This window comes from Salvelinus namaycush, chromosome 13 (assembly GCF_016432855.1).
Source record: "Salvelinus namaycush isolate Seneca chromosome 13, SaNama_1.0, whole genome shotgun sequence".
In the NCBI taxonomy this organism is placed as follows: domain Eukaryota; kingdom Metazoa; phylum Chordata; class Actinopteri; order Salmoniformes; family Salmonidae; genus Salvelinus; species Salvelinus namaycush.
Window position 1 is genome coordinate 15,757,817 of NC_052319.1, and position 14,276 is coordinate 15,772,092.

The following is a 14,276-nucleotide window of genomic DNA, read 5'->3' on the forward strand; positions in this document are numbered from 1 at the left end:
GGAGTTTATATATAAATGCCTAGAATATTTCAATTTTGGGGAATCTCTTATAAAATGGGTTAAAATTATGTATAGTAACCCTAGGTGTAAAATAGTAAATAATGGCTACATCTCAGAAAATTTTAAACTATCTAGAGGAGTAAAACAAGGTTGTCCACTATCGGCATATCTATTTATTATTGCCATCGAAATGTTAGCTGTTAAAATTAGATCAAACATTAATATTAATGGATTAGAAATCCGTGGCTTAAAAACCAAGGTGTCATTATACGCTGATGATTCATGTTTTCTTTTAAAACCACAACTAGAATCGCTCCACGGCCTCATAGAGGATCTAGATACCTTTGCTATCCTCTCTGGATTAAAACCAAATTATGATAAATGTACCATATTACGTATTGGATCACTAAAAAATACACATTTTATATTGCCATGTAGTTTACCAATCAAATGGTCTGACGGAGATGTGGACATACTCGGTATAAAAATCCCAAAAGAAAGAAATGATCTCACTCCAATAAATTTTTATAGAAAGTTAGCAAAAATAGATAAGATCTTGCTACCATGGAAAGGAAAATACTTGTCTATTTGTGGAAAAATCACCCTGATTAACTCTTTAGTCATATCACAGTTTACCTATTTGCTTATGGTTTTGCCTACACCTAGTGACCTGCTTTTTAAATTATATGAACAAAAAATATTCCATTTTATTTGGAACGGCAAGCCAGATAAAATTAAAAGGGCCTATTTATATAACGAATATGAATTCGGAGGGCAGAAATTATTAAATATTAAAGCATTAGACCTCTCACTAAAGGCATCAGTCATACAAAAGTTATACTTAAATCCAAACTGGTTCTCTAGTAAATTGGTACGAATGTCTCATCCTATGTTCAAGAAGGGCCTTTTTCCCTTTATTCAGATTACACCTGCTCACTTTCGGTTGTTTGAAAAGGAAATAATCTCCAAAATATCCTTATTTTTTAAACAAACCTTAGAAAGTTGGTTGCAATTTCAGTTTAATCCACCTGAAAGGACGGAACAAATAGTACAACAAATATTGTGGTTAAATTCAAATATAGTAATTGATAAAAAAAACTGTATTTATCGAAGAAATGTTTAAAAAAGGTATAATTTTTGTGAATGATATCATAAATAGGACTGGTGGAGTTATGTCACACATGCAGCTAACACAGACATATGGAAATGTCTGCTCTACCCAAAATTACAACCAATTAATTGCAGCATTACCACAAAAATGGAAGAGGCAAGTAGAAGGGGAAAAAAGTAAGGAACTTGTATGTCGGCCCTGTATTAAAGAACATAAATGGTTAAAGAAAAGTGTGATAAATAAAAACATATACCAATTTCATTTAAGGACCAAAAAACTGACAGCTGTGCCATATAAATTGCAAAATAGTTGGGAAGAGATTTTCGATGTACCCATTCCATGGCACAAGGTTTATGAATTGATACGCAAAACAACGCCGGATTCAAAACTTCGAATTTTTCAATTTAAATTACTGTACAAAATTCTTGCAACTAATAGAATGTTATATATATGGGGTATACAATCTTCCCAGCTCTGCAGATTCTGTTGTGAGGAGGCAGAGTCATTAGATCATTTATTTTGGTATTGTCCATATGTAGCTCGTTTTTGGTCACAGGTCCAGGAATGGCTGAAGAATTGCAACATTTGCCTAGAACTAACGCTACAGATAGCAATACTGGGGGATTTGAAAAGCCATAGTCAATCAATCAATAATATAATAATTATTTTAGCAAAAATGTTTATTTTTAATTTACAATCTGTAGAAGCTATGAGAATAGGAAGGTTCAAATCTTTTGTGAAGCATCACAGCACAGTTGAAAAATATATGGCAAATAAAAATCCGAAATGGATGATGTTGGAAGATAGATGGGAAGGGTTGAGTGGAACTGAAGGGTGGGACTAATAACAAGATAAACAATGTAGGGCATACGGGATCTGTGAAATGTGTATAGGTGCGGAGCTTCTGTGAAATAGCGCAGTTACAAGTGGAAATAAAATTGGATGGACAACAGAAATAGAGGAAGGACTAAGAACAAACAAGAGAGAACTATTATAAAGTAGACTGTGTCTGTAAAATAGGTATAAGATGTATAAATTGAAGGTAAAAGCAGAAGTGTTTATTAGTTTACTCCAATTGGGGGAGCGGTGGTAGGGTTGCGGGGAATAATAATAAAGGTATATTCTTTAAAAAAGTATGTATGTCTATATAGGTATGTGTATGTATATATGTGTATATGTATGCATGCGTGTATGGATATATATATTTACCCCAAAAAATATGGGGGATTGGAAATGATGCAGACAATTACATTGGAAGCAACATTCTTTCCGCAATATTAAGCTGATCCACCCCTAAAAAAAATAAAAATAAATAAAAAATAAAAAAAAAAAAAAATGATAACAAAACTTCCATTAGGCTGTCAGGCATCAGCTCATTGTGGTGTTGATTCGTTCCTGATTTATCCCTAAAATGTAATAATGATGCTTTAAGCCAGGGACAAAACTGAACATCCACAGTTGATTCCACACACCTTCAAATGGCTTCCAGTATGAAAGCTGAAAAGCTGTGGCATAGTAAACAAACAAATATATTTGTTCGACCTGAGTTTTATCCAGTTAGCTAAGTGGAGACTGTGTTTTACAATAGCTTACCTGAGAGTGGGTGTGAGGTTGTTGAGTCAGCCAGCACCCCACAGTTAGACTCCACCAGATGACCCCGTACGCTGACCAATGAGCTGCCACGGTTTAGTAGTGCTGCCTTCAGTGGAGCCACGTGATTGAACTGGACTGATGAGAGGCAGCCAATGAAGCCCTTAGATCCTGCCTGCATCACCTCCTCATCAAAATTCTCTCCTCCTGTAATTCATAATTAACATTGAGCTGTTAAAGCAGTATAGTCTCTCACTGGAAAGAAAGTTATCCCACAAGAGAACAAGTTTATTGTGAGCTAAAACAAAACGTATATCAAATCAAATCCAATTTTATTTGTCACATGCGCTGAATACAACAGGAATACAACAGGGCTACTTACAAGCCCTTAACCAACAATGCTTTAAGAAGTTAATAAAAAATAAATAAAAAGTGTTAAGTAAAAAATAGATAATAAAAAAAAGAAAAATAATAACATATAATTAAACAGCAGCAGAACAATAACAAGCGAGGCTATATACAGGAGGTACCGGTACAGAGTCAATGTGCACCGGTTAGTTGAGGTAATTGAGGTAATATGTAGGTAGAGTTAAAGTGATTGCATAGATTATAAACAGAGAGTAGCAGCAGAGTAAAAGAGGGGTCTGGGTAGCCCTTTGATTAGCTGTTCAGGAGTCTTATGGCTTGGGGGTAGAAGCTGTTTAGAAGCCTTTTGGACCTAGACTTGGCGCTCTGGTACCACTTGCCGTGCGGTAGCATAGAGAACAGTCTATGACTAGAGTGACTGGAGTCTTTGACAATTTTTAGGGCCTTCCTCTGACACCGCCTGATATAGATGTCCTGGATGGCAGGAAGCTTGGCCCCAGTGATGTACTGGGCCGGACGCACTACCCCCATAGTTCTTGCGGTCGGAGGCCGAGCAGTTGCCATACCAGGCAGTGATGCAACCAGGTCTCTGACCTCCTCCCTATAGGCTGTCTCTTCGTTGTTGGTGATCAGGCCTACCACTGTTGTGTGGTCGGCAAACTTGATGATGGGGTTGGAGTCATGCTAGGTTATGCAGTCATGAGTGAACAGGGAGTACAGGAGGGGACTGAGCACGCACCCCTGAGGGGCCCCCTTGTTGAGGATCAGCGTGGCAGATGTGTTGTTCCCTACCCTTACCACCTGTGGACGGCCTGTCAGGAAGTCCAGGATCCAGTTGCAGAGGGAGATGTTTAGTCCCAGGGTCCTTAGCTTAGTGATGAGCTTTGAGGGCACTATGGTGTTGAACGCTGAGCTGTAGTCAATGAATAGCATTCTCACATAGGTGTTCCTTTTGTCCAGGTGGGAAAGGGCAGTGTTGAGTGCAATAGAGATTGCATCATCTGTGGATCTGTTGGGGTGGTATGCAAATTGGAGTGGGTCTAGGGTTTCTGGGATAATGGTGTTGATGTGAGCCATGACCAGCCATTCAATGCTCTTCATGGCTACAGACGTGAGTGTTATGGGTCGGTAGTTATTTAGGCAGGTTACCCTAGTGTTGTTGGGCACAGGGACTATGGTGGTCTGCTTGAAACATGTTGGTATTACAGACTCAGTCAGGGACAGGTTGATCAGCGCATGCTCGAAGTACACGTCCTGGAAATCCGTCTGACCCTGCGGCCATGTGAATGTTGACCTGTTTAAAGGTCTTACTCACATCGGCTACGGAGAGCGTGATCACACAGTCGTCCGGAACAGCTGGTGCTCTCATGCATGTTTCAGTGTTACTTGCCTCAAAGCGAGCAAAGAAGTAATTTAGCTTGTCTGGTAGGTTCGTGTCACTGGGCAGCTCGTGGCTGTGCTTGCCTTTGTAGTCTGTAATAGTTTGCAAGCCCTGGCACATCCGACGAGCGTCGGTGCCGGTGTGCTAGCAATTTGTGCTTTTATGATGTACAAATGAGTCATTGTGGAAGATATGTATGTAGAGCATATTTAATAGATCTTCATTTGTATGCTTTTGATTAGAGGAGTGAGTGAGTAGGATACAGCGAGAGAGAGAGTGAGTTGGCTTTCTGCTTAGTTCATTGTATACAACTTTTATTTGCTCTCTGTCAGAATCCTTTTAGTCCCCATTAATGAATCTTTATTCAGCCTATATTAGATTCAGCCTCCCCATCAATTCATCTTTATACAGCCTTTATTAGATTCAGCCTCCTTTGCCTCCTGAATTAAAGATAAAGGTTTCTATGGCAACAGCAGTGAGGGATATACAAATAATTATGCTACAACATTGATGGTAAAATCTTTAAATCTGCATGTCTGGTTTTACAAAAGCTATTCTGAGAACGGGTTTGAAAATGTGGAGAAATAGGTGTGAACAGCATCACATAAAGTCATGAAACAACACACGTGTGCGCGTGGTCCTCATTTCATTATTCAAAATAGCTCCATGCATGGCAGTATCATTTCATAGGCGGGCTTACCGATGACTTTGCCCAAAGTCAAGGATCTGATTAAGATCAACTCCGCATCAGATGACAGGGTGTACTTTCTGTGGATGTCCTGATCGATCTGGGGGAATGTGGAAAGCAATCAAGTAATAAAAACGAGGAATACAGGAAATACTGATTCATCTAAATGGCTGCAGATTGCTGTAGTCCAGCTAAATTGATTGGGAACTAAAGCACTTTCATAACAGTATACAATATTGGCCAGATGCTGCGAAGGAATTACACTGCACATGATCTACACCTCTTGTACATTTATCCATTGCTCACCTGTAGGTAGACATCTTTTCCCTGACGGTGGATTCTGATACGGTGGAGGCGTCCGTCTGCCAGGCTGCTGGGGCTGGGGCTGAACACATCTGGCTTCCTGTACACATGGAGACGATACCAGATCTGGAGACTCCCTGCAGAACACAACACAAACTGGGTGAAAACCATGCATTGAAAGATCTAAAACTCACAGTGCCTTCGGAAAGTATTCAGACTACTTGACATTTTGCACATTTTGTTCCGTTACAGCCTTATTCTAAAATCGATTAAATTACATTTAAAAAAATCAGCAATCTACGCACAATATGCCCATAATGAGAAAGCGAAAACAGTTTTTTTATTTTTTATTTTGCAAATGTATTATTTACGTAAGTATTCAGACCCTTTGCTATGAGACTCAAAATTGAACTCAGGTGCATCCTGTTTCCGTTGATCATCCATGAGGTGTTTCTACAACTTGGTTGGAGTCCACCTGTGGTAAATTCAGATGATTGGACATTATTTGGAAAGGCACACACCTGTCTATATAAGGTCCCAAGTTGACAGTGCATGTTAGAGCAAAAACCAAGCCATGAGGTCGAAGTAATTGTCCGTAGAGCTCCGAGACAGGATTGTGTTGAGGCACAGATCTGGGGAAGGGTGGCCTCCATCATTCTTTAATGGAAGAAGTTTGGAACCACCAAGGCTCTTCCTAGACCTGGCCGCTCGGCCAAACTGAGCAATCGGGGGAGAAGGGCCTTGGTCAGGGACCAAGAACTCGATGGTCACTCTGACAGAGTTCCAGAGTTCCTCTCTGGAGATGGGAGAAACTTCCAGAAGGACAACAATCTATGCAGCACTCCACCAATCAGGCCTTTATGGTGGAGTGGCCAGACGGAAGTCACTCCTCAGTAAAAGGCAAATGACAGCCTGCTAGGAGTTTTCCAAACGGCATCTAAAGACACTCAGACCATGAGAAACAAGATTCTCTGGTCTGATGAAACCGAGATTGAACTCTTTGGCCTGAATGCCAAGCGTCACGTCTGGAGGAAACCTGGTACCATCCCTACGGTGAAGCATGGTGGTGGTAGCATCATGCTGTGGGGATGTAATTTCAGCGGCAGGGACTGGGAGACTAGTCAGGATTGAGGCAAAGCTGAACGGAGCAATGTACAGAGAGATCCTTGATGAAAACCTGCTCTAGAGCACTCAGGACCTCAGACTGGGGCAAACTGCACCTTCCTACAGGACAACAACCCTAAGCACACAGCCAAGACAACACAGGAGTGGCTTTGGGACAAGTCTCTGAATAGTGTTCCAGTCACGTCTCTCTTTAGAGGCCAGCCAGAGCCCGGACTAGGACCCAATCGAACATCTCTGGAGAGACCTGAAAATAGCTGTGCAGCAAAGCTCCCCATCCAACCTGACAGAGCTTGAGAGGATCTGCAGAGAAGTATGGGAGAAACTCCTCAAATACAGGTTTGCCAAGCTTGTAGCATCATACCCAAGAAGACTGAATGCTGTAATCACTGCCAAAAGGTCTGAATACTTATGCAAATGTAATATTTCAGTTTTTTAAATATGTAATACATTCACAAACATTTATAAAAACCTATTTTGCTCTGTCATGGGGTATTGTGTGTAGATTGATGAGAATTATTATTTTTGTTTTAATACATTTTAGAATTAGGCTGTGATGTAACAAAATGTGGAAATTCAAGGGGTCTGAATACTTTCTGAAGGCACTGTACCTTGATACGTGGGACTATTGAACTTGTTTAAATCATGCATCGAAGTCAATGTGAGGACTATGCAAATATCTCTAATTATCATTCGGGCTAAAGTATGCACCAAAATGAAAACGTATTTTGAAATATCCATTCATTGCCCTTTTGGTGCTTTGGAAATGTTATTGCCTTTGTTTCTTTGAATTTGGCAATTTTCCATGAGCTGTGCCGATGAGATTTTCCCGAGAGTTGTTAATTCATTAAAACGCCAGAGGCTTGACAATAACCTTTAATTTAAATAGATAAACTTATCTCATGAGGATCACCTCACCTTAACCTATTCAATGCCTCATGCACATCTATCAATCTAAATTAGTTTGGAATGCCAAGAACCATATAAATGAAAATAGCATTATGACTGAATGAAAGAGGAGACAGGTTAAAGAAGGATTTTAAGCCTTGAGACAATTGAGACATGGATTGTGTATGTGTGCCATTCAGAGGGTGAATGGGGTAAGACAAAAGATTTAAGTGCCTTTGAACGGGGTATGGTAGTAGATGGCAGTCGCACCGCTTTGAGTGTGTCAAGAACTGTAACGCTGCTGGGTTTTTCACACTAAACAGTTTCCCGTGTGTATCTAGAATGGTCCACCACCCAAAGGACATCCAACCAACTTGACACAACTGTGGGAAGCATTGGAGTCAACATGGGCCAGCATCCCTGTGGAATACTTTCAAAACCTTATAGAGTCCATGCACTGACAAATTGAGGCTGTTCTGAGGGCAAAAGGGGGTGCAACTCAATATTAGGAAGGTGTTCCTAATGTTTTATACACTCCAGTGTGCTTCTCTATTGATGCCCCTCAACAAAAGAGTGATGAAATTAAGATCCTACATCTGTAGATGTATAAATAGCTATCCTCGAACAGCCTCAATGTTCCTCCCACACACACGACACTAGATCAGAGAGGCAGAGAGCTTTGCATTATCAAGTGAAGATGGGTCAATACTACAATTCCAGCTCAGTTCGGCGAATGGTTTTATGTTGTGTTTGAGAAACCCCTGACAGTGCCCGGGTGCCGGAGATTACCGTGGATGAAATGTCCTCCTGATCCTCCAATATTTACAAAGGCGTGACTCTTCCACATGCCCCGATGAACACAAACGAGCATAAAGGAGCAACGACTTAAAGAAAAACGGGTGTAACTCAACACGATGCTGGTGGGCTTTCTGTTCTACTTGGAAGGATGTCAGATTAGAGGTCTACGGTGCGTGATCTGGAGTGTCCATGGCTTCGTTATGGATGAGGCTGAATAGGCTTAGACGCATTGCTGAACCTGGAACTGTCAAGGTTCAATTCTTTTTTTATTCCTGCCCGTTATGTAATGGATGGAAATATTCTCACCATGACATATTACTTCTTCCATATTTGTGAAGGGACTATAATTCCATCATTCTATAAAAAAAGACAGATTGCATTTTTTTGTGTTGAAAGTTGTGCAAGGCAACTTGGTTCTTTCAGCCTTTTGCTGTGAGGTACAATGGGAGAAAACACTCCATATAATGAGATTAAATTCTGAATTTAGAGTTGCACTCTACTAGCTAATTGAGCCATTATAACCCCCTTTGCTAAAGCCTTGGTGGAGTGCCAACTTTTTCCAGAAATCTGGAAATATGTTCAAAGCATGGACAGGACACATTAGAAATGATTCAATTATTGTACGTACTACAGACCAGTGGAGGCTCCTGAGGGAAGGACGGCTTATAATAATGGCTGGACTGGAGTAAATGGAATGGTATCAAACACGTGTTAGATACCATTCCCTTCACTCCATTCTAGCCATTGCACTCCATTCCAGCCATTATTATAGCCCATCCTCCCCTCAGCAGCCTCCACTGTTACAAACAAATGAATGGTAGAGGTGTCCCTACCATTGAGTGCCAGGATTACTGCTATGTACTGCTGGCTGAAGGTGCTGACAGTGAGCAGCATGGCAGGGCTTTGTGTGGTCATGAAGCTGAAAGCCATGTTCTCTCTGGCCCTAGTGCTCTCTCTGTAAACTCTGGACGCCTGGGAGCTCCTGTTCTGCATCACAGAGAAAGGCTCCTGGAAGGTGTAGGTCACCGACGACTCTCTGTCAAATGACACAGACACCTCTGCATGGACACAGAGAGAGAGGACGGATCATTAGGGGAGTCATGCTATTATACACTGAATTTATTAGATCAATTGTTGATCACATTTTATAAGTTGTAGCTGCACTTAGCTGAACCTAATCACCAGTCAGAATTTAAAAAAATCACCAACACTCCTGACAAATACACGTTCTGTCAATGTCATCGGACGAAATAGAACGACATGCACCTCCTATAAGAAACAGAACACCCTTTGTTAAGGAAGTGTCTGCTCCATGATAATGGAGGCTTAGATTAGTGTGCATGTGAGAGCCGGATCCTCTCAGACAGACCAGAGACAGCAGAGCAGTCATCTCATCTTCTCCCTCTTTGATGTCTTTTTCAGATGGACTCCAATCTGCACTCTGAATGCCACTGATCTCAACACCTCCACTTTAAGAGCAAAGTGAACACCTCTCAAAACATTCTGTTCTTTTCTCTTCCCCCGTTCTCTTCAAAATTATTCATGGACAAAGACAGATATTGCAAAATTATAGCTTTGTCTAAGCACATTCTCAGCGAGTTTTATGTTTTCATAACTAAGTTTCATAACAAGTCATGACTTAGTGGAAAGAGAATGAAAAGCGCTCCACCCACACAAGAGCAGACGGTGGAAATAAAGAAGAATCTACAAAGACAGAACAGGGTTATGATAAGTCAATATTGCTTTCGTTCTTAAACATGATTGAAGGCAAGGATTGCTTAACTGGAAAGAGGCTCAGGAACAAGTATATCCAGTGCTTCAGAGAAAAACAAGCTATCTCAAAATATGCAAGAATCCCACACATGCGGTGGTCGCTACATCATGCTTTTTGCTTAAAACTGCTCTTTCTAGCCTCGTTTATACCTGTGGCTAACATGTCTGTGTTTACACAGGCAGCCGGATTCAGGTCTTTTTTTCACTAATTAGTATGTTGACCAATCACATCAGATGTTTTCTCATATTTTTTTCAGAGATGATCTGATTGCCAAAAGACCAATTAGTGAAAGAAATATCAGAATTGGGCTGCCTGTGTAAACGCATCCAATGTGTCCTTTGTCCTGATCTTATTTACTTTCTGATTGTGCCCACATTGTAACTGTTGCATCAACACATGGTAGTAAAATGTGTCTCTTATCCATCCACTGTCTCTGCATTGTGATCAGATATCCTGGTCCCTCCCTCTATGCTAATTACTTGACAGATATTCCTACAAAATAATATTTATTTATTTTAAGACACATATTGATGCCATAAGTCAATGGCATCAATATGTGTCAATGATTTTATAGAACGGGATGATGATTTAAATGGTTTCACTGTGGAGATCCGTCTACAAATGTAAAATATCCAGACAGAATGCATCTGACTACCTCGGTAGGTGTTGAGGAAGATCAGATCACAGTCAGATCTTTAATCATCTACACTTGTCAAAAAAATGTGGGCACAATCAGAATGTGGAAAAGATCAGGACAAAGGATGCATGTTAGAACCAAGTATTAACAGGGCTTCTGTTGTAAAGTATGACTGTTCAAAACCTGGCAAGGTAAAAAAAAGAGTTTCATTGTCATTGTAAATAAGAATTTGTTCTTAACTAACTTACCTAGTTAAGTAAATAAAAAAAGGTGGGAGTGTATTAGTTGTGAAGTTGTAAATACCAGTTAGATGCGTTCATGTGATTTGAACTCGTTGAGAAAAGCAAATCGGCTAATGGCCAACAAGCTGCATAAAGTACAGCTATCATGCTAACAAAAAATTATAGAGTTAAAAAACAAACAATAATAGATTGCTTTTTATAAATAATGTTTTGCTGTTGCATTTAACTGCCGGAAATGCTGTTCTATAGTCTGTTTCCTTAGTAGGTGACGTCAGAGGTCACCATGTGGGAGAAGTGGGTGCTCAGGATGATAGATGAGTTTCCCACTAGTAATTACCATTTGGAGGGCCGTTCAAGTGGATTTTTCCCAGTCGTATGTGGTAAATTCCCACTTAGTTAGGAACGCACCATGATACTGCCTCCCTGAGTGCCAGATGCGCAGTTGTGACTCTCATAAAGGGGGCATGTCTGTAGCACGGTACCTTTCCTACTCTGGGGTAATGTGATGGGCTGTCACTGTTAAGTAAGCGCAACACAGGGTGAATTGGCCAATTCATTGAAAACTTTGGCTTTGGCTTGTTTAAATAGCTGGGTTAGCTGACAACGTCACTAACACAATGGGGCAGAAGTCCGTGAGTTGTTGTGACTCTGGATGGCCAGATGGCTAGTAACAATGACAAGACTGCCATGTGGGGAATCGTGAGTGTCTAGTTTCAGCTAGTTTCATCTTGTTCTTAATACCATGTCTTGTTTGAGGTGTTTTGACTGATTTCATGTAAATGCTAATATGGTTAGCTAGCTAACCAACAAATGTAACGATGTATTTAAGAGACAACAAGTGCTCATTGTGCACATGTATTTATGTTTTCAATAAACATTGAAGACTAAATATTGTTTACATGTTGTCAAGAATCTAAGCCTGCGCATGTCTTGGTATTTGTTGCTAAACAACAAACCCGTCTATAGAGCGGGTATTAACTGTTTGCTGAAATGGGTGCTAGTGGGAAGGTCGTAACGTGGCTCGAGCACGTTCACGAGGTGCTGAAACCCCTCATTCTCAACCACCATGAATGGTCGCATATCCGTATCTATAAACCAAAGACTACAAAATATAAACACTCTTTTTTGGCCCGGTCAGAATCAGCTGGCAAGGAATGCTTGAGTGCAGAGGGGAGAAGATGTTGTCTTGTTTTTTCTTTGCGTTTCCGTCTTGCTCCGGCTGCATAGGCTATTCTCATTGAGTGTGGCGACATACTGTTAACGTTTAATCCACAACTCTCTGTCCATCATCGTTGTAATCTGCTGGGAAGCCAAAATGTTCCCAATTTGTAGATTTAAACGATGACGGAGGATCGGCCATCGAACCGTTCGGCATGAATATGTGTACTGTTACACCCCTAGCTGTACAGTACCAGTTGCATATGGATGTCATCACTCTATTGTATAATACATGCAGTGTGATGAGGACCTGGAGCATGTTCCAAGTACCAACTGTATTAGATAAATTATTAATAATTTCAAAGTTTAAGCCTATTCTTATGTCTTAATCATTGTGTTTTAAGTGTTTTTCCATTAAATAATTAATCATAGACAATCTCATGAGTGATGCCATTTACATCTAGTTTTTTGGGGGCATATCCTCACAGACCTTCCTTGCAGGAGGGTCCCCCGTAAGCAGACTGGGAACAGTCACAGACGTAGCCGCTGTTCTTCTCGATGCACCTCCCTCTGTTGTGGCAGAGACTGCTGGAGCCGCTGCAGTGGCCGGGGCATCCCGCACTTACGCCCGGGGTCATCTTAGCCCGCTCCTCCAGGTTAAAGGTCATGCCGTTTATATTCAGAGTTCTGATGCAGCCCATGAAGCCCCTCTGCCTGGCCGCTGTTCCCCCTGGAGGAGGGACCACAGGTTATAATGACTTGATATGGCTTTTACAGTGTTATAACACATTTACAATTAGTATATCATGCATAATATTCCATAGAGTACTATCTGCTGTTCCTCCTAGAGGTGAGACTGCAGGTTATAACTAGTTAATAATGCCTAATAGAATGCTATAACAGATGTATAACTACTCTATATACATAACAGTCCAGGAAACCCCTCTGCCTGGCTGCTGTTCTCCCTAGAGGAGGAGATGACACATTATATACATTATAAAACATTTCTAACTAGTCTTTATACATATGAAAGCACCCCACTGATTTACTGCAACCCTTGATTTAATTCCAGTAAGCATCTAAGACATCTCTGGAACTATTCATGTGTGAGAGGCCTCATTAAGACTAACTATATGCAAATATGGAAGAATATCTATAACGATGAAGTGTTGGGCTGACCTTTCAAGCCATTATGAGCAGAAGAAACTGTATAGCCCCCGAATGACAAATCAAGATTTATGGCCAAATAAAGGTTTAATCTCAGGAAAAGCTCATTGGGAATTTCTTATAGGGAACCCATTCATGTGTGTAATGCCTTGGCATAACCAGAAAGTTGCAGTGAAATAATGATAATGAATATGAAAAAGAATATCTAATAGCATTATAATTCATACCTTGACCTACTGTCAAATTTGAGGACACTGTAAATCCTGAGATAGCAACTGTACCGAGACAATACAGTATATCTCTGGTGGAACTTGAGGGGGAAAGGCCACAATTAAAGGCCTACCAACACACAGCTGGTTGTTGAGACTGAGACTGAGACTAAGAGCAGAACAGCCCTATCCACAAATAGCTGGCTGTTGAGACTGAGACTAAGGCTATGAGGACAAGCCAGTCCTACCCACAAACAGTTGGCTGTTGAGCCGGAGGCGGAGGTGTCCATCAGATGAAGCTTCCAGGAAGCGCAAGGGCAGCTGGTCCACCTGCAGAGAGGCCTCCTTCACATTGCGCTCTGCCCTCACATAGTGCCACTGCCTGTCATTCAGGGGCACATGGGACTTGACGGCAAGGACCACCCCCCCGTTTCCCACGTCAAAGGAGAACGTCACCACGGACGGAGCTGAGGGAGCAGAACAGGATGAGAATAGCTGACAGTCAGGTCACAGAGAACTCATTCTTCACATTTTGTACTTCCATTTTCCTGTCAACGGTTTCTCACATTTTCCCTTCAATAGAAGTATATCCGCACAATGAGTTCTGAGAATTTCCTTTCCCACCCCCTGCCACCTCTCCAACCCTCTTTTATGCTCTTTCTCTCTCCAGGCACATGGGTCATTTTCTGCATCTATTCAAAGCTAAGTTGACAGCTTGATGATATAGCGCTGCAATTGTGCTTTATAATACATCTTATAATTTGGATTACATTATGAAGTTTATATCTGGATGGACAGCTTGGACAGCTTTTTGAAGCACATGTCATCCTATATAACTACTG

General features: G+C 41.1%; 1 protein-coding gene across 2 annotated transcripts in view; it reads right to left on the minus strand.

The window, feature by feature from the left end:
* The window catches only part of LOC120058285 (contactin-associated protein-like 5), an 81,615-nt gene that overhangs the window by 3,455 nt on the left and 63,884 nt on the right, over window positions 1-14,276 (minus strand). For both annotated transcript variants that reach the window (XM_039006835.1, XM_039006834.1), the window contains exons 15-20: window positions 13,683-13,901; window positions 12,549-12,788; window positions 9,081-9,305; window positions 5,443-5,576; window positions 5,149-5,236; window positions 2,705-2,902 (exon numbers count right to left, since the gene is read on the minus strand). In XM_039006835.1, coding sequence (XP_038862763.1) covers window positions 2,705-2,902; window positions 5,149-5,236; window positions 5,443-5,576; window positions 9,081-9,305; window positions 12,549-12,788; window positions 13,683-13,901 — 1,104 coding nt within the window. The remainder of the gene's footprint in view (window positions 1-2,704; window positions 2,903-5,148; window positions 5,237-5,442; window positions 5,577-9,080; window positions 9,306-12,548; window positions 12,789-13,682; window positions 13,902-14,276) is intronic.